Consider the following 21,176-nt stretch of genomic DNA (forward strand, 5'->3'; position numbering starts at 1 on the left):
ATGTCTATTTAGGTCTTCTGCCCATTTTTGGATTGGGTTGTTTGTTTTCTTGTTATTGAGCTGCATGAGCTGCTTGTAAATTTTAGAGATTAATCCTTTGTCGGTTGCTTCATTTTCAAATATTTTCTCCCATTCTGAGGGTTGTCTTTTGGTCTTGTTTATGGTTTCCTTTGCTGTGCAAAAGCTTTTAAGTTTCATTAGGTCCCATTTGTTTATTTTTGTTTTTATTTCCATTACTCTAGGAGGTGGGTCAGAAAGGATCTTGCTGTGATTTATGTCATAGAGTGTTCTGCCTATGTTTTCCTCTAAGAGTTTGATAGTTTCTGGCCTTATATTTAGGTCTTTAATCCATTTTGAGCTTATTTTTGTGTATGGTGTTAGGGAGTGATCTAATCTCATACTTTTACATGTACCTGTCCAGTTTTCCCAGCACCACTTATTGAAGAGGCTGTCCTTTCTCCAGTGTACATTCCTGCCACCATTATCAAAGATAAGGTGTCCATATGTGCATGGGTTTATCTCTGGGCTTTCTATCCTGTTCCATTGATCTATCTTTCTGTTTTTGTGCCAGTACCATACCGTCTTGATAACTGTAGCTTTGTAGTATAGTCTGAAGTCAGGGAGCCTGATTCCTCCAGTTCCTTTTTTCGTTCTCAAGATTGCTTTGGCTATTCGGGGTCTTTTGTGTTTCCATACAAATTGTGAAATTTTTTGTTCTAGTTCTGTGAAAAATGGCAGTGGTAGTTTGATAGGGATTGCATTGAATCTATAGATTGCTTTGGGTAGTAGAGTCATTTTCACAATGTTGATTCTTCCAATCCAAGAACATGGTATATCTCTCCATCTATTTATATCATCTTTAATTTCTTTCATCAGTGTCTTATAATTTTCTGCATACAGGTCTTTTGTCTCCTTAGGTAGGTTTATTCCTAGATATTTTATTCTTTTTGTTGCAATGGTAAATGGGAGTGTTTTCTTGATTTCAGATGTTGACGTCTTTTTTTTTTTTTTGGTGGTATGCGGGCCTCTCACTGCTGTGGCCTCTCCCGCTGCGGAGCACAGGCTCCGGACGCACAGGCTCAGCGGCCACGGCTCACGGGCCCAGCCGCTCCGCGGCATGCGGGATCCTCCCAGACCGGCACGAACCCATGTCCCCTGCATCGGCAGGCGGACTCTCAACCACTTGCGCCACCAGGGAAGCCCTGTTGACGTCTTTTGATTGCATTTTTTCATTCAGTTTGATATGGTTCTTGGTATGACAAGGGATTTTCAGTTGAAACCTGAACATTTTCTTATTATGTTGTGAAACTCTGGATCTTGTTTAAACCTTCTGTTTAAACTTCTCTGACACTCAAATAAGACTTCTCTGACATTGCTCTGGAGGGGGGTGGGAGAGAAGAACGGCAGTGGGAAGGAGAAGCCAGATGGACATAGACATCCAAGTGGAGATAGAAGTCCAGGTGCCCCACTCGGCCTCCATTGATACCCAAGGTGGGAAGTCTCCTCATTATTGTTGGGCAGGGGTGAGGGTTCCAGCTCCCCATGTGGTCTCCACTGACACCCCAGTCGAGGTGGCCTCATTACAGCTGGTTGATGTTGAAAGTCCTAACTACTCTACTAGGCCTCCTCCTCTGACACCCCTCTGCTTCCCTCTCTTCCAACCAAGAAAAAGGGGGATTTCTCATTACTGGCTGGCAGGGTTTAAAGCCTGGCTCCCTCTTTGGCCTTCTCTGATACCATCCTGGTGGGGGCATTACAGCCTCCAGAGGGTTGATTATATTAGTTTGGGAATAAAATATTTTAAAAAGCTGTATAGTGTGATCACACGTTTAAAAGAAAAAAGTAGTGTGTACACAGAAAATAAAAATCTAGAAGAATAACTAGTGAATGGTTCAAGGGTAGGGGAACTCTGACTTTCTGTAGTGTTTCAGTTTTTATTTTAAAAAGAATAGAGGTAAAAGACTTATACTCAGAAAACTGTAAAACACTGATGAAAGACATTGAAGACAACAGAAACAGATGGAAAGATATACCATGTTGGACTGGAAGAATTAATATTGTTAAAATGACCATAACACCCAAGGCAATCTACAGATCAGTGCAATCCCTATCAAAATACCAATGGCATTTTCCACAGAACTAGAACAAATAATTAAAAAAATTGTATGAAAACACAAAAGACCCCAAGTAGCCAAAACAATCTTGGAGAGAAGAACAGAGGGGGAGAAATCATGCTCCCTGACCTCAGACTATACTACAAAGCTATAATAATCAAAACCGTATGGTATTGGCACAAAGACAAACTTATAGTTCAATGGAACAGGATAGAAATCCCAGAAATAAACTCACTCACCTATGGTCAATTAATCTACGACAAAGGAGACAAGAATATACGATGGAGAAAAGACAGTCTCTTCAATAAATAGTGTTGGGAAAACTGGAGCCACATGTAAAAGAATGAAATTAGAATACTCTCTAATACCATACACAAAAATAAACTCAAATTGATTAAAAACCTAAATGTAAGACCAGATACTATAAAACTCCTAGAGGAAAACATAGATAAGTGAGGTTTTAAAGTTTTACCTTTAGCATGGATTCTATCTAAATTAGCTGTCTAAATTTATAAAATGGCTTCCTTTGATATAGATTAACTTAAAAGTCACATAGAACACTCTTTGACATAAATTGCAGCAATATTTGTTTGGATCCGTCTACTAAAGCAAAGGAATCAAAAGCAAAATAAACAAACGGGACCTAATGAAACTTAAAGCTTTTGCACAGTGAAGGAAACCAATGACAAAATGAAAACACAACCTATTGAATGGAAGAAGACATTTGCAAATGATATGACCGATAAGGGGTTAATATCCATTAATATACAAAATATATAACCAGCTCATACAACTCAACATTAAAAAACAATCAGATTAAAAAATGGGCTGAAGAACTGAATAGACATTTTTCCAAAGAGGAAACGCAGATGGCCAATAGGCACATGAAAAGATGCTCAACATCACTAATAATCAGGGAAATGCAAATGAAAACCACAATGAGATATCACCTTACACCGGTCAGAATGGCGATCATCAAAAAGAACGCAAATTGCAGATGTTGGCAAGGATGTGGAGAAAAGGGAACCCTTGGACACTATTGGTGGGAATGTAAATTGGTGCAGTCACTGTGGAAAGCAGTATGGAAGTTTCCCCAAAAACTAAAAATTGGACTGCTATATGACCCAGGAGTCCCATTCCTGGATGTATATCTGAAAAAGCACAAAAACACTAATTCAAAAAGATACATGCACCTTAATGTTCATAGCAGCATTATTTACAATTGTGATGGTATGGAAATAACCTAAGTGCCCATCAACAGATGAATGGATAAAGAAGATGTGGTGTATGTATACAATGGAATACTACTGAGCCATAAAAAAGAATGAAATTTTGCCATTTGCAGCAACATGCATGGACTTGGAGGGCATTATGCTAAGTGAAATAAGTCAGACAGAGAAAGACAAATACTGTATGATATCACTTATATGTGGAATCTAAAAAATGCAACAAACTAGTGAATAAAACAGAAGAAGCAGACTCATAGATATAGAGCACGAACTAGTGGTTACTAGTGGGGGGGGAAGGGGCAATAGAGTGGTAGGAGTAAAAAAGGGTTATTTTGGGATTATATGAAATCATGTGTGTGAAATTTTTGAAAATTTTAAAGCAGTATAGAATTTAAAGAATTTCATTTAATAAAAAAAATTTAAAATGAGTGTATATGTTACTGTTAGAAGCAGTAAAAAAAAAAGCATACTTTTTTTAGATGCTATGTGTTCATTTTTAACATTAATAAAAACTGGATGCAGAATAAGATACCCTGATTCCCAGTGTAGTATGCTTTCCATTATACCATAATATCCTCCTCACCTCCTCAGTCAGTTGTACCAATAGGTTGTATTTATTGTAATTCATACTGGAGAGAGTAATTTTGATTCTTTAACTTTGTTGAAATGGAATTTTATTAGTACAACTTGGATTAAAGGAGGGAGTTTTTGATTTATGACTACTGGACATCCGAGTTTTTCCACAGTTTCACTCTACTTTATGAAAACATCATCTGGCTAGTAGCTGCCAATTTTCTGGTGCTGTTATGACTTTGGAAAAACTTAATCATGGCAGTACTTCTTATTTGAATTGTCATGAGTTTTAGGAGAGCAGTTAATACAAAGGCGTTTTCCAGATTTATCCTGAAGAGTGCACATGCTAAGTTATTTATTTATTTATTTATTTATTTATTTATTTATGGCTGCGTTGGGTCTTTGTTGCTGCACATGGGCTTTCTCTAGTTGTGGCGAGCAGGGGTTACTCTTCGGTGCAGTGTGCAGCCTTCTCATTTTGGTGGCTTCTCGTTGTGGAGCAGGGGCTCTAGGGTACATGGGCTTCAGTAGTTGTGGCACACGGGCTCAGCAGTTGTGGTGCATGGGCTTAGTTGCTCCGCGGCGTATGGGATCTTCCTGGACCAGGGCTCGAACCTGTGTCCCCTGCATTGGCAGGCGGATTCCCAACCTCTGCGCCACCAGGGGAGTCCCCTGTATTATATTTAATCAGGTAACTGCTTTTATTTTTTTTTAACTCCCCTCCATTTCCCCAGTAGTTTAGGAATTAATGACTTTACTAATGTAGCATTTTACTGAAATGCCTTCTGAAGTTTTTGAGACTTACTTCAGGATAATAAACAGTACTTCTACCAGCATCTTTGAGTGACTTGTTGAAAGTTAGTTTCTGGCTCTATTCATAGACTTTATGGTGAAGAGGGCTGTGTTGGCTGCTAGTGAGTGTCAGAATGTTCTCTTCCAGCCTGCTTGCTCGCTCTTTTCATTTCCTCCTCCCCCTTCCCTCCTTTTTAAACTTGGGGGGCATACTTGATGGAATTCAAGATTTGTCCCACTCTAATTTTTAGGAAAATTGTGTTATCGTAGAGCTCAGGGAAGTCAACTGCTTCATTTATTAAGTAGGATTACAAATAACTTATTATAAAGATATCTTTTGTTATTTTCTTGTTCCCTGAAGGAATGTGTAAACAAGGTATGGGATTTTTATAATGAATACTTTTTTAAAAAATATTTATTTATTTGTTTGGCTGCACTGTGTCTTAGTTGTGACATATGGGATCTTTTAGTTGCGGCATGTGGGCTCTTAGTGCAGCGTACGGGATCTAGTTCCCTGACCAGGGACAGAAGCCAGGCCCCCTGCCTTGGGAGTGTGGAGTCTTAACCACTGGACCACCAGGGAAGTCCCATGAATAATTTTGCTTAATGTGGGGGAGGTTGGCAGTTATTTTACCCTTTGGAGAGAGGCACACGTTTCCCTTTTCATGTTGCCCTGTAAAGAATACTGTTTCATAGAACAAGAAATGACTTACGCTTCATAAAACCTATGATAGTCTTTGCCCTGACGAAAGGATATATGTACCCCCTAGGGATTGATTGGACCTGTGCTGTCCAATAAGGTTGCCATTAGCCACGTGTGGCTGTTTAAATATAAATTAATTAAAAGTAAATAAAATTCAGTTCATTTGAACTAGCCACATTTTAAGTACTCATTAGCCATATATCACAAATAACTACTGTATTGGACAGTGATAATTCAGATCATTTCTATCATTGCAGATAGCTCTCTTGGACAGCGCTATATTAGACTGGCCATTTTTAAGAAAAAGAGGCGGGAATTCCCTGGTGGTCCAGTGGTTAGGACTCTGTGCTTTCACTTCCGAGGGCCTGGGTTCAATCCCTGGTCAGGGAATTAAGATCCTGCAAGCCAGTGCAGTGTGGCCAAAACAAAAAAAAGAGAAAGAGGCAAATGAAAGACCTGAATTTCTTCCTTCCACAATGCAACTTTTCCTGTCTCCTAGTACCCTTGACTAAAATTCAGGAAAAGGTCTATTGTTTTGTGTATCATCACTTTGGCCTTGTTTTTTAATGTTTATTTCTGTTTCCAGGCTGGCAGTGATGGTGAAAGCATAGGAAACTGCCCCTTTTCCCAGAGGCTCTTCATGATTCTTTGGCTCAAAGGAGTTGTGTTTAGTGTCACAACTGTTGACCTGAAAAGGTAAGATTTGGTTGTAGTTGGGGATCAACTTGATGTTCTCAGTTTGATCCTCTCCTCATCCCTCACTTTGCTTGCATATGTTCTATAAAGAAATGTATTAAAGTTCAGCTGATTTATGGGCACATTTAACTTGTATAAGTATTATGGATAATTCACAATGTAAGTATATTGCTTGTGGCCTCTCAGTCTTTTTAGGAGCTTATTGTATGTTTACCTTATAATATCAAGAGCAGCACCAGGAGCTGTTTTAGGGTAGAAGCAGTGAAATCTTTGACTTTACAGATAAACATGTAACTATGCAGAACTTTCTAAGCAGACGACTCCTCAAATGTGCTCGTAGACACATGGCCTATACAATCTGGATCTTTAAAACCAAGAGTGGGATTTTTGGAGGCTGATTACTGCTGTGGTCTTTTTCATTTCATCTACTTTTCAAAACATAATGGGAGTTTTCTGTAATATGATTTTAACCATATTTGGTTAAACACAATTATAGAATAAGAGCAGTTATCTATGGCCCTGTGATTGTTCTTGCTAGGTGAAGGGTTGTTTCTGACTTTCTCTTTACAGACCAAAGTGGAGAGGGCTGAGAAGAGCCCTGAGAGCAGTAAGCTTTTTTTACTCAGTAACTTCTATTCTCCCTTAGCAAACAGGTCTGAGGCGAAGAACATTCATACTTAAAAAAAAAAAAGATTTAACCCAAGGGTTGAGAACATTTTTACCAATAGAGAATCTGGGATTTGGCAGTGGAAATGTATTCCTCTTGACACAAATGCCACAAAGCAAAAAATGCTTTGCTACTTATTTTTTAAGCTTATTAGACATGTGCAGTGTCCAAGAAAAAATAATGACAGGCTATCACTGGATGGGGAGCAGAATTCATGAACATTCTCCTTCTGGGCATCACAATGTGAGAATTACCTGACAGCTGTAATCCCATTCCCTGTTCTAGGTTAGCATTCTCTGGGACCCCTGTCAGTTCCTTAAAATTTATTTTTTACTTCACTTAATTGAGATTTTGCAGACTTAAAATCTATTTATTGAAAATAAGCCATAAAGTCTTCCAGGAACCCCTTTGGTTATATATATGAATGTAGAAATAAGCCTTTGGGAATTGTAAGAACTACAGGCTCATTTGAAGACATACCTAGCTCATATTGGACAGAGCTATTGTAAGAATGAAATAATTTATATAGTTACCCTTCTATTACTGTTTTTTTCCTACATGCATTCACAAAGGGAGTTTCCCAATATAACTCCTAAAAATAGACCGTGCCGCCAAGAACACACCCTTAGTGTGTCTTAAAATACTTGGATTTCTCCTATTCCATTTTTGGCTTGGAGCAAGTGAGTTGACTAACATGCTTTGAAAAAGCCTTCTTTGAACAGCTCAATACAGTGCTTGATTGTGGTGCACACCAGTAATAGAACCATGGGAATGGGAATGGGAATCTGGTTCAGAAAAGGAAGTGAACTCATAACGGCTGTTTCTAAGTCATCTGTTTCACTTTTCGTTTACAAAGTTTTGATGGCGTTATTCTTGGAAGTTGATTGATATTTGGGGATTTGTATATGTTTAGGAGTAATGTGCCCTACATGTAAAAGGTGACACATGGGAAGTAGGATGAAAGATTCAGGGCCTCCTAATTAGAAAATTTGCTACTCAAAGAAGACGTGTGTTTATTTCCTAGAGCTTTGTGTAAAATCTACAGAGAACACTTAATACCGGAGCCTATATTCTTTAGCTTTCTTTAAAAGTCTTAGGTCTACAGTACATATAAAAAAATCCTTCTTAAGGTCAATTAAAAGTGTACAAGTAGTACATGATAATGAGTCCCCTTCATCCCTAACCTTGGTCATCAGGTTCCCCTTCACAGAGATAACTGCATTTAGGTTTGCTCTTTACCATCCTTCCAGACCTTTTCTATGAGTTTACATGCTTATATATATAGTCTTAAGTAAGATTTCAAAGAGAAGGTACCCCAAGAGAGTGAACGTTGGCTCAAAAAAAAAACCAGTATAAATAAAATAAAGTTGTCACAGAGGACTAAAACATGCTGTAGTAAAAAGTACCTTTCATAATATATTCTTAACTTTAAAACTTTAAATATGATTGTTTTTAGAAAGCTGTGGGGGAGAAAGATTTGGTGCCTATAGTGCTTATTTTCCTGCTTTTCCTGATAATTGCCTAATTTCTTAGTGAAATGTACTGATCCCAGAACAAACTGGCGGAGAGCAATAGAACTCTACTGAGAGCTTTTTAGAAGCCCACTCTCTGCTCTGAAAAAATTATTGTTAAATGACATTTCATCCATAAGAACAAGCCAGTTTCTAGTTCCGGCAGTGTGTAACACGTTCTCTTTGAAGCTCAGTCGGTGTTAGTGACTATGCTGGTGGTATGCATATGCCCCTGTGAGGCTTGGAACAACCTCCCATTGCTTCCTGCGAGTGCTGCCTTCATACTTTTGTGGGAGTAATTTCTAAACCTAATTTTTTGTTTATGCTGCAGTCGTATTACAGAACTTTCAGATTAAAAAAAAAATAGTTCCCAGGCTTTAGGAATTCAGGTTTATATCAACTGCCATTTGAACAAAAGCTTCAGGTAAATATAAGTGAAAATATTAAAATATGGGACACATTTCAGGATGTTATCATGTGTCATCAAAAGGGGAGCAACCATGGCATAGCAGAAAGTGTTAAGGGTAGAGACCTGGTTCTGTGTGGAGAGAGCCCTGTCTCTGATTTCGCTGGGCAAGCTGTCTCATCTTCTTGGAGGTCAGTTACCTCATTTTTAATCTCAGTAAGAAAGAAGGGAAAAATAAACTAACATTTCTTCATTGTCTATTACGTGTTAAACACTGTTCAGGGTACTTTTTACTACTGTTATCAGACCATTTTCAGACCTATTATTGAATAGAATTTATTATTTTTATCACACTGGTGTTACAGGGCCTTTGTGGCTGACAGGTTCATGGCAGTGATCAAGAACTTTATTTGAAGACTTCCATTATCTTCATTATGCTCAGAAGTTCTTAAATCAGAGATCAGCATCATTAGAGCACAGATAAGCCTGAGAGGTAGGCTGGGGGAAGAGAAAGAAGGAAGCGTGAGAACAGTAATAAGAGAGAGTGACAGGCACACATACATATACACACTGAGACACTGACTTGGATATAGCTGAGTGTGGCCATAGAGTTGTTACGGTAAACGCTTCTGGTTTTGGGAAATGAGAGTGGAAATGATAACTTTAAGAAATAAGCTTTTTATTGTAAAAGCAGTGATATCTGCTATATTACCAGTGAATAAAATTCCTCCTCCATGACATTCTCTGAGAAAATAGATAAATTGGAGAAGACCACTTTAAAAGTCTGGGAAATATTTGTTTTCATTTTTCCCATTCCCACCTTAAACATTGAAACTGTCTCATCCTTTGTGGTGTCACCAGTTCCTTCTGCTTCAGAAGTCAGCATACCATTTGTAACATTGTATGAGTCAGACCCACAAGTAAATTGCCATGATCATGGCATAAGGTTTTGCATTATTATTATAATAGTTTAAACTTTAACAATTTTGTTATAGTTCAAAATGTTACAGCAGAACTATAAAACTGATAGTTCTGTATATCTTAAAAGGAGTTATAAACTCAGAACAAAATCTGATTTCCAAATAGATTCTTCAGGTAATTTGCTTTCATTATCATGTCTCTGTGGTTCTACCCTTCTGAAAATAGTCTTCAGCAAGTTGAGAGATCAGTTTTGAGTTCCAGGTACATCTTCAGTACACAGCAGCATGAATAACACATACAGAGAGACTAAGTGGAGTGGAACAGGCCAGCCTTTTAGAGAAATCATTTCCTGCTGCTGGTCAGTCAGGAAAGTACAGACTCTGTTCTTCCCCTTTGTAAAGTTGACTTGGGCTATGTGAAGACCTTGTTAGAATGGTCCTACAATTCAGGATATGGGTCTCATGAATGCATTTTGAATCACATGTATACATACCCTGTGTGTGTGTGTGTGAGAGAGAGACAGAGAGAGATAGAGACAGAGAGAGATAGAGACAGAGACGGACAGAATTTCACTGCCACTGCCACATGTCTTTATGTTCTTTTTCAAGATAATTTCAAAGATGAAAAATCCTGTTGGGGCCACTAAGAGCTGAAATAGAAAAATGGATTGTTAGTGAAAGATTTTCTAAACCTGTTGTCAGTATAAACTCTGCTTATAAACTATAAATAAAATCTGTTGAGTATTATAAAAGCTGAATTTGATACCTTTCCATGGGTGCTATTTTGTTCTAAAATGATTGCTCCACAAGTTGACATTAAAGTAGACAGAGATCAGCAGTATACCACATTTAATCACAATAAATAAAATCCTTTAACTGGTTGAACAGGACACACAGACAAAATACTTAGTAACTGGGACCTTGGTGTGTGTGGTTTGATGTTCACAGTTCAGTCATTCAGTTAGTGACTTTAGTATTAGTCAGAATATAGCAAATCTAGTGAAGGATAATTAATAGGAGTAAAGTGATCTGAAACCAAAGATTTGTGTTGTTACCTTTTTTTGCTTATTTGCCATCTGGTGTCCAGCATTCTCTTGATTTGTATGAAATAATTCTATGCCTTGAAAATCAACACCTTTAAAGTTTTAAAAGGGAACTCAATTAACGTGTAAGTCTACATACTTCGTATTTTTTTCTCTCCATTTAGTGAGTCAGCTAGTTACAGTAGGTCATTTTTAAGGACCAGCTCCAGTGTCCTGTGGCTGTGCTGTACTCATTTTATACAAAGCAGCTGGAACCGAGCCACCAGCCCGAGGGCCTCCAATTGTTTGTGCTGAATTAAATTTTAATTGCAATTAAGCCACTTAAGTTGCTTAAAGTATTAGCTCCTATAAGATGTCTCCTTTTCATTCCTGTCTTTCCCTTTCTTTCTGTATCTTATTTTAGTTTTTTCTTTTTTTTTTGATGAGTATTCACCATCCAGTTTTTTAAAATTAAAAAAAATTTTAAACATCTTCATTGGAGTATAGTTGCTTTACAATGTTGTGTTAGTTTCTGCTGTATAACAAAGTGAATCATCTATATGTATACATATATCCCCATATCCCCTCCCTCTTGCGTCTCCCTCCCACCCTCCCTATCCCACCCCTCTAGGTGGTCACAAAGCACTGAGCTGATCTCCCTGTACTATGCAGCTGCTTCCCACTAGCTATCTGTTTTACATTTGGTAGTGTATATATGTCAGTGCTACTCTCTCACTTCATCCCAGCTTACCCTTGCCCCTTCCCATGTCCTCAAGTCCATTCTCTACATCTGTGTCTTTATTCCTTTCCTGCCCTGCCCCTAGGTTCATCAGAACCATTTTTTTTTTTTTTTTTTTAGATTCCCTATATATGTGTTAGCGTACGGTATTTGTTTTTCTCTTTCTGACTTACTTCACTCTGTATGACAGTCTCTAGGTCCATCCACCTCACTACAGATAACTCAATTTTGTTTCTTTTTATGGCTGAGTAATAATCCGTTGTATATATGTGCCACATCTTCTTTATCCATTCATCTCTTGATAGACATGTCTTGGCTATTGTAAATAGTGCTGCAATGAACATTGTGGTACATGACTCTTTTTGAGTTATGGTTTTCTCAGGGTATATGCCCAGTAGTGGGATTGCTGGGTCATATGGTAGCTCTATTTTTAGTTTTTTAAGGAACCTCCATACTGTTCTCCATGGGAGCTGTGTCAATTTACATTCCCACCAACAGTGCAAGAGGGTTCTCTTTCCTCCACACCCTCTCCAGCGTTTATTGGTTGTAGATTTTTTGATGATGGCCATTCTGGCCAGTGTGAGGTGATACCTCATTGTAGTTTTGATTTGCATTTCTTTAATGATCAGTGATGTTGAACATCCTTTCATGTGTTTGTAGGCAATCTGTATATCTTCGACAGAGAAATGTCTGTTTAGGTCTTCTGCCCATTTTTGGACTGGGTTGTTTGTTTTTTTGAAATTGTGCTGCATGAGCTGCTTATGTATTTTGGAGATTAATCCTTTGTCAGTTGCTTTGTTTGCAAATATTTTCTCCTATTTTCATCTTGTTTCTGGTTTCCTTTGCTGTGCAAAAGCTTTTAAGTTTCATTAGGTCCCATTTGTTTATTTTTGTTTTTATTTCCATTTCTCTAGGAGGTGGGTCAAAAAGGATTTTGCTGTGATTTATATCATAGAGTGTTCTGCCTATGTTTTCCTCTAAGAGTTTGATAGTGTCTGGCCTTACATTTAGGTCTCTAATCCATTTTGAGTTTATTTTTGTGTATGGTGTTAGGGAGTGTTCTGATTTCATTCTTTCACATGTAGCTGTCCAGTTTTCTCAACACCACTTATTGAAGAGGCTGTCTTTTCTCCATTGTATAGTCTTGCCTCCTTTATCAAAAGTAAGGTGACCATGCGTGTGTGGGTTTATGTCTGGGCTTTCTATCCCATTCCATTGATCTGTATTTCTGTTTTTGTGTCAGCACCATATTGTCTTGATTACTGTAGCTCTGTAGTATAGTCTGAAGTCAGGGAGCCTGATGCCTCCAGCTCCATTTTTCTTTCTCAAGATTGCTTTGGCTATTCGGGGTCTTTTGTGTTTCCATACAAATTGTGAAATTTTTTGTTCTAGTTCTGTGAAAAATGCCATTGCTAGTTTGATAGGGATTGCATTGAATCTGTAGATTGCTTTTTGTAGTATAGTCATTTTCACAATGTTGATTCTTCCAATCCAAGAACATGGTATATCTCTCCATCTGTTTGTATCATGTTTAATTTCTTTCATCATTGTCTTATAGTTTTCTGCATACAGGTCTTTTGTCTCCTTAGGTAGGTTTATCCCTAGGTATTTTATTCTTTTTGTTGCAATGGTAAATGGGAGTGTTTCCTTAATTTCTCTTTCAGATTTTTCGTTGTTAGTGTATAGGAATGCAAGAGATTTCTGTGCATTAATTTTGTATCTTGCTACTTTACCAGATTCATTGATTAGCTCTAGTAGTTTTCTGGTAGCATCTTTAGGATTCTTTGTGTATAGTATCATGTCATCTGCAAACAGTGACAGTTTTAATTCTTCTTTTCTGATTTGGTTTCCTTTTATTTCTTTTTCTTCTCTGACTGCTGTAGCTAAAACTTCCAAAACTATGTTGAATAATAGTGGTGAGAGTAGGCAATCTTGTCTTGTTCCTAATCTTAGCGGAAATGCTTTCAGTTTTTCACCATTGAGAATGATGTTGGCTGTGGGTTTGTCATATATGGCCTATATTATGTTGAGGTAGCTTCCCTCTATGCCTACTTTCTGGAGAGTTTTTATCATAAATGGGTGTTGAATTTTGCTGAAAGCTTTTTCTTCATCTGTTGATGATCATGTGGTTTTTATCTTTCAACTTGTTAATATGGTGTATCACATTGATTGATTTGTGTATATTGAAGCGTCCTTGCATTCCTAGGATAAACCCCACTTGATCGTGGTGTATGATCCTTTTAATGTGCTGTTGGATTCTGTTTGCTAGTATTTTGTTGAGGATTTTTGCATCTATGTTCATCAGCGATATTGGCCTCTAGTTTTCTTTTTTTGTGACCTCTTTGTCTGGTTTTGGTATCAGGGTGATGGTGGCCTCGTAGAATGAGTTTGGGAGTGTTCCTCCCTCTGCTATATATTTTGGAAGAGTTTGAGAAGGATAGGTGTTAGCTCTTCTCTAAATGTTTGATAGAATTTGCCTGTGAAGCCATCTGGTCCTGGGCTTTTGTTGGAAGATTTTTAATCACAGTTTCAATTTCACTGCTTGTGATTGGTCTGTTTATATTTTCTGTTTCTTCCTGGTTCAGTCTCAGAAGGTTGTGCTTTTCTAAGAATTTGTCCATTTCTTCCAGGTTGTCCATTTTATTGGCATATAGCTGCTTGTAGTAATCTCTCATGATCCTTTGTATTTCTGCAGTGTCAGCTGTTACTTCTTTTTCATTTCTAATTCTGTTCATTTGAGTCTTCTCCCTTTTTTTCTGGATGAGTCTGGCTAATGGTTTATCAATTTTGTTTATCTTCTCAAAGAACCAGCTTTTAGTTTTATTGATCTTTGATGTTGTTTCCTTCATTTCTTTTTCATTTATTTCTGATTTGATCTTTATGATTTCTTTCCTTCTGCTAACTTTGGGGTTTTTTTTGTCCTTCTTTCTCTAATTGCTTTCGGTATAAGGTTAGGTTGTTTATTTGAGATGTTTCTTGTTTTTTGAGGTAGGATTGTATTGCTATAAATGTCCCTCTTAGAACTGCTTTTGCTGCATCCCATAGGTTTTGGGTCATCATGTTTTCATTGTCATTTGTTTCTAGGTATTTTTTGATTTCCTCTTTGATTTCTTCAGTTATCTCCTGGTTATTTACTAGTGTATTGTTTAGCCTCCATGTGTTTGAATTTTTTACAGTTTTTTTCCTGTAACTGATATCTAGTCTCGTAGTGTTGTGGTCGGAAAAGATACTTGATACGATTTCAATTTTGTTAAATTTACCAAGGCTTGATTTGTGACCCAAGATATGATCTATTCTGAAGAATGTTCCATGAGCACTTGAGAAGAAAGTATATTCTATTGTTTTTGGTTGGAGTATCCTATAAATATCAGTTAAGTCCATCTTGTCTAATGTGTCATTTAAAGCTTGTGTTTCCTTATTTTCATTTTGGATGATCTGTCCATTGGGGAAAGTGGGGTGTTAAAGTCCCCTACTATTATTGTGTTGCTGTTGATTTCCCCTTTTATGGCTGTTAGCATTTGCCTTATGTATTGAGGTGCTCCTATATGTTGGGTGCATAAATATTTGCAATCTTCTTCTTGGATGGATCCCTTATAGTAGTCTTTATTTTAAAGTCTATTTTGTCTGATACGGGAATTGCTACCCCAGCTTTCTTTTGATTTCCATTTGCATGGAATATCTTTTTCCACCCCCTCACTTTCAGTCTGTATGTGTCCCTAGGTCTGAAGTGGGTCTCTTGTAGACAGCATATATACAGGTCTTGTTTTTGTATCCATTCAGCCAGTCTGTGTCTTTTGGTTGGAGCATTTAATCCATTTACATTTAAGGTAATTATCGATATGTATGTTCCTATTACCATTTTCTTAATTGTTTTGGGTTTGTTTTTGGAGGTCTTTTTCTCCTCTTGTGTTTCCTGCCTAGAGAAGTTCCTTCAGCATTTGTTGTAAAGCTAGTTTGGTGATGTTGAATTCTCTTAAGTTTTGCTTGTCTGTAAAGTTTTTAATTTCTCTGTCAAATCTGAGTGAGATCCTTGCTGGGTAGAGTAATCTTGGTTGTAGGTTTTGCCCTTTCATCACTTTAAATATGCCCTGCCACTTCCTTCTGGCTTATAGAGTTTCTGCTGAAAGATCATGTGTTAACCTTATGGGGATTCCCTTGTATGTTATTTGTTGCTTTTCCCTTGCTGCTTTTAATATTTTTTTCTTTTATAAAATTTATTTATTTATTTATTTATTTATGGCTGTGTTGGGTCTTCGTTTCTGTGTGAGGGCTTTCTCCAGTTGCGGCGAGCAGGGGCCACTCTTCATCGCAGTGCGCGGGCCTCTCACTATCGAGGCCTCTCGTTGTGGAGCACAGTCTCCAGATGTGCAGGGTCAGTAGTTGTGGCTCACAGGCCCAGTTGCTCCATGGCATGTGGGATCCTCCCAGACCAGGGCTCGAACCCGTGTCCCGTGCATCGACAGGCAGACTCTCAACCACTGTGCCACCAGGGAAGCCCAATATATTTTCTTTGTATTTAATTTTTGATAGTTTGATTAATATGTGTCTTCGCATGTTTCTCCTTGGATTTATCCTGTATGGGACTCTCTGTGCTTCCTGGACTTGATTGACTATTTATTTTCCCATATTAGGGAAGTTTTCAACTATAATCTCTTCACATATTTTCTCAGTCCCTTTCTTTTTCTCTTCTTCTTCTGGGACCCCTATAATTCGAATGTTGGTGCGTTTAATGTTATCCCAGAGGTCTCTGAGACTGTCCTCAATTCTTTTCATTCTTTTTTCTTTATTCTGCTCTGCGGTAGTTATTTCCACTGTTTTATCTTCCACGTCACTTATTGTTCTTTTGCCTCAGTTATTCTGCTATTGATTCTTTCTAGAGATATTTTAATTTCATTTATTGTGTTGTTCATCGTTTGTTTGCTCTTTAGTTCTTCTAGGTCCTTGTTAAACGTTTCTTGTATTTTCTCCATTCTATTTCCAAGATTTTGCATCATCTTTACTATCATTACTCTGAATTCTTTTTCAGGTAGCCTATTTCCTCTTCATTTGTTTGGTCTGGTGGGTGTTTACCTTGCTCCTTCATCTGCTGCATATTTCTCTGTCTTCTCATTTTGTTTAACTTACTCTGTTTGGGGTCTCCTTTTCGCAGGCTGCAGGCGTAGTTCCCGTTGTTTTTGGTGTCTGCCCCCAGTGGGTGAGGTTGTTTCAGTGGCTTGTGTAGGCTTCCTGGTGGAGGGGACTGGTGCCTGTGTTCTGGTGGGTGAGGCTAGATCTTGTCTCTCTGGTGGGCAGGGCTGCGTCTGGTGTTGAGGTGTCTGTTAACTTAGTATTAATTTAGGCAGCCTCTCTGCTAATGGGTGGGGTTGCGTTCCTGTGTTACTAGTTGTTTGGCATGGGGCATCCAGCACTGGAGCTTGCTGGCCGTTGGGTGGAGCTGGGTCTTAGCGTTGTGATGGAGATCTCTGGGAGAGCTCTTGCAGATTGATACTACGTGGGGCCAGGAGGTTTCTGTTGGTCCAGTTTCCTGAAGTCGGCTCTCACACCTCAGAGGCTCAGGCCTGATACCAGGCTGGAGCACCAAGATCCTGTCAGCCACACAGCTCAGAAGAAAAGGGAGAAAAAAAGAAAGAAAAATAAATTATTAACTTAAAAAAAAATTAAAAAAAAAGAAGAGAGCGACCAAACCAGTAAACAAATACACCAATGATAACAAGTGCTAAAAACTAAACTAAGATAAACATAAATATCAGAAACAAATCAGTCACAGACAGCAAACCCCAAGTCTACAGTTGCTCCTAAAGTCCACCACCTCAATTTTGGGACGATGCGTTGTCCATTCAGGTATTCCACAGATGCAGGGTACCTCAGGTTGACTGTGGGGATTTAATCCGCGGCTCCTGAGGCTGCAGGGAGAAATTTCCCTTTCTCCTCTTTGTTTGCCCAGCTCCTGGGGTTCAGCTTTGGTTTTGGCCCCGCCTCTGCATGTAGGTTGCCCTCAGGCATCTGTTCCCTGCCCAGACAGGAGGGGGTTAAAGCAGCGGCTTATTAGGGGGCTCTGGCTCACTCGTGCCAGGGAGAGGGAGGGGTACGGTAGTCATAATTGGAATGCAGGGCGAGCCTGTGGCGGCAGAGGCCGGCGTAATGTTGCAACAGCCTGAGGCACCGTGTGTTCTCCCGGGGAAGTTGTGCCTGGATCACGGGACCCTGGCAGTGGCGTGCTGCACAGGCTCCGGGGGCTGTGGTATGGATAGTGACCTGTGCTTGCACACAGGATTCTTGTTGGCAGTGGCAGCAGCCTTAGCGTTTCATGCGCGTCTCCAGGGGTCCGAGCTGATAGCCATGGCTCGCGCCTGTCTCTGGAGCTCACTTAGGTGGTGCTCTGCCTACTGTGGGCACACGGGAAAGGAATCCCTTCCTCTTCCGCACCCCGAAACAATGGTCTCTTGCCTCTTCGGCAGGTCCAGACTTTTTCCCGGACTCCCTCCCGGCTAGCTGTGGCACACTAGCCCCCTTCAGGCTGTGTTCACGCAGCCAACCCCAGTCCTCTTCCTGGGATCCAACCTCCGAAGCCCAAGCCTCAGCTCCCAGCCCCCGCCCGGCCCAGCGGGTGAGCAGACAAGCCTCTCAGGCTGGTGAGAGCTGGTTGGCACCGATCCTCTGTGCGGGAATCTCTCTGCTTTGCCCTCTGCACCCCTGTTGCTGTGCTCTCCTCCGTGGCTTCAAAGCTTCCCCCCCCCCGCCTACCCCTTGTTTCCACCAGTGAAGGGGCTTCCTAGGGTGTGGAGAGTTTTCCTCCTTCACAGCTCCGTCCCAGAGGTGCAGGTCCCATCCCTAGTCTTTTGTCTCTGTTTTTTCTTTTTTTTTGCCCTACGCAGGTACGTGGGTATTTTCTTGCCTTTTGGGAAGTCTGAGGTCTTCTGCTAGCGTTCAGTGGGTGTTCTTTAGGAGTTGTTCCACTTGTAGAAGTATTTTTGATGTGTTTGTGGGGAGGAAGGTGATCTCCACGTCTCACTCTTCTGCCATCTTGAAGGTCCCCCCTAGTTTTTTCTCTTTATATATTTCCTTTTCTTCATCTAGAAACAAACTTACTCTGGTAAGTAGTGGTGAAAATAAAAAGCCCCCAAAATATTGGAGAATATTCATGCTCTCATCTCAAGGCATGAATTCTATGCATTTTGTTTTTCCTAGATATCACTTAAGGGAAACATTTGAATGAATTCTTGAATATTTATTGAAGACCTTTTATGAAAAAAACCAAAGATGCCCTGAAAATTTTAGCCATTGCTTATTCAGTTTCATTTTTCTCACACTGCAGTTCTTGAAATGTTAAGTTTCTGCGAAGCATCTGTAAAAATGAGCCTTTGTGGGTCAGATGAAACACCTGAGACCTTAGAGTGCCAGTGAGGAATTGAAGTTGAAGAATCTTAGATTCTATCTGGTTGCAGACTTGATAACAACTTCTAAGTGAGTCACTTCAGTGCGTACAGCTTGTCCATTTATTTGACGTCTACTGATCTGTTAGGGGCATTAAAGTTTCTTCTCAAATTTACTTTCACTTGGAGTAAGGACCTAACATGATTGTGCTTCATCTCAGCAGTTAATCCTGAAAATAGTTTTATCATCTATAAAAAAAAATCTTTATAGCCTTTTAGCAGAAACAAGAAAGACTATTCGCTAGTCATTAATATTAAGGAAAATTGGTAAACATACGCCTGGTTTCACTTTACTTACATATCTCTATATTAATCAGATTTCTTATTACCAGTTAATGCTAGATAACCAGTTTTGAACCATCAGACTCAAATAGAGTTTAAAACTGCAATTTCATCACTTGCATAAAGTTTAGTTCACTGTCACACCCATTATTTGATTTGATCTTTACAGGCAGAGCCAGTCTTATATCCATAGTACAAATGAGGAAATCTAGACCCAAAGAGGTTGTGATTTACGTAGTCACATAGCTGGTGAATGGCAGAACTGTTCAATTTGGGACTTTAACCAGGTCCTTTTTTATTCGGTCTTTGGTTCTTTCTTCTCTACCATGCTAACTTTATCCCTCCTCTAATAAATACTTTTGTTTTGAGATCTTGAAAGCTGTCATAATTTATTATAGAAGTAATAGCTGCTATTTATTTTGCTGCCCTCCCTTATGGGTTATTTTAAAGCATTGATTTCTTTCTTCTCCCTTACCTAAATCCACCCTGTTCATGAAAAAATTATTACCTTATATTTAGGCATTAATGGACTGTTTGTTAGTCATAAAAATGTTGGTGGATATATTTTATAACTTTGGAATGAGAAAAGTGTCTTCCAGGTGATCACAGTTTGTGTATGATGAGATTAAAGAACATTCTTATTCATCACCGGCGTTGATGGGAAATGTGTGTATTCTCTTTCTCTTGTGTACTTTATAGAGTTTTATTAGCCCTACTTGCTGTGGTGAGATACTGTTGTTCTTGCTTACCTTTGTGCTACCTTTTTAAACTTTAAAGTGTTAGGATTAGAAAATAAATATATAAACCCTAAACTGTTAGGACTTCTAGACTCTTGATTATGTACAAGGTCTTCCTGAGTTGAGTAGGAAGTAAATTACAAGTGGGAACAAATGTGAGTCTGAGTGAGAACATGAGTGGGTGACTTGAAGATTAGAGATGACTGTGGTCTTGGGCATGCTGGACCCTTTAGTGATCAAAGAACAGGTGGTTAAGATGATGAGTAAGAAGGAATAACAAAAAGAACCAATGAAATGTGGAATTCCTTGGCAGTCCAGTGGTTAGAACTGCGCACTTTCCTTGCTGAGGGCCCAGGTTCAGTCCCCGATCAGGGAACTAAGATCCTGCAAGCCGCATGGTATGGCCAGAGGCGGGGAGAGAAAAACAGTGAAATGAAAAACAGAACAGGATTAGTTCTGACTTGGAGCTGAATATTTATAAAAGTTACTGAAACCTTATAGGCATACCTCACTACTTAAATAAATGTGCATCTGGAAGACTTACTCAAGTTTCATGTATTCCAATCATTTCGTGCTCAACTTTACCTTGTCCAACGAAGGAATGCTCAGTAAAAGAATCAAGAGTTGAAAATCAAATCAGATTTTGACTTTAAAAAGTTCTCTTTGGGAGCTGAGGTTTTTGTAGCAGTTGATAGATAGTCTTATTTTTCTTTGGCTTGGGAAGGAGATAGGCTCTAGAACTTGAGTAGAGGGAGGCTCTGAGTTAGAACATTTGGACTAATTGGATAATTAATAAGTCTTTATATATTTGATTGGAATGTAGTAATAGATGAGGCACTTTCCAAACCTAAATTGAGAGACAAGGGGCTGTGTGCAGGGCAATGGGAGGGAAAGAAAGGGAGAAAGAGAGAGAATTGATATGAATAAGACCATAATTGAAAATCTGGGCTGAGTATAGATTTTAGGGTACACTCTATTTTAAAAATTCTTTTTAATGACAAAGTATTTCACCTTCATGATACATTTAAAGATATCCTTTATTTATTCAAATTCCATGCATTTGTGGTAAGGATGGAAGGAAGGAAGGTCTATAGTAGGGGGAAAAGTTCTTTGAAGCAATATATTATATTATAATATTTTTTTAAGTTTAAGTTTTTTAAGTTCATCTTTTTAATTATGAAAGTATTCAAACATATACACAGAAAGAATAAACTTCCCCATAACTTCAGTTCTGTTAAGATTTTGCTCCCAGTTGCTTTGTCCCCTTTTTGCTTCTTGTTCTTTCTTTTCTTTTCTTTTTTTCCCTGAAATATTTTAAAGCACATCCCAGGAATCCTGTCATTTCACCTCTA

General features: G+C 38.8%; 1 protein-coding gene across 2 annotated transcripts in view; it reads left to right on the forward strand.

The window, feature by feature from the left end:
* The window catches only part of CLIC4 (chloride intracellular channel 4), an 84,636-nt gene that overhangs the window by 35,152 nt on the left and 28,308 nt on the right, over positions 1 to 21,176 (forward strand). For both annotated transcript variants that reach the window (XM_060016498.1, XM_060016507.2), the window contains one exon: positions 5,998 to 6,107. In XM_060016498.1, the coding sequence (XP_059872481.1) occupies positions 5,998 to 6,107 (110 nt within the window). The remainder of the gene's footprint in view (positions 1 to 5,997; positions 6,108 to 21,176) is intronic.

The sequence above is a fragment of the Delphinus delphis genome, chromosome 1 (genome assembly GCF_949987515.2).
Source record: "Delphinus delphis chromosome 1, mDelDel1.2, whole genome shotgun sequence".
NCBI classification, from domain to species: Eukaryota; Metazoa; Chordata; class Mammalia; order Artiodactyla; family Delphinidae; genus Delphinus; species Delphinus delphis.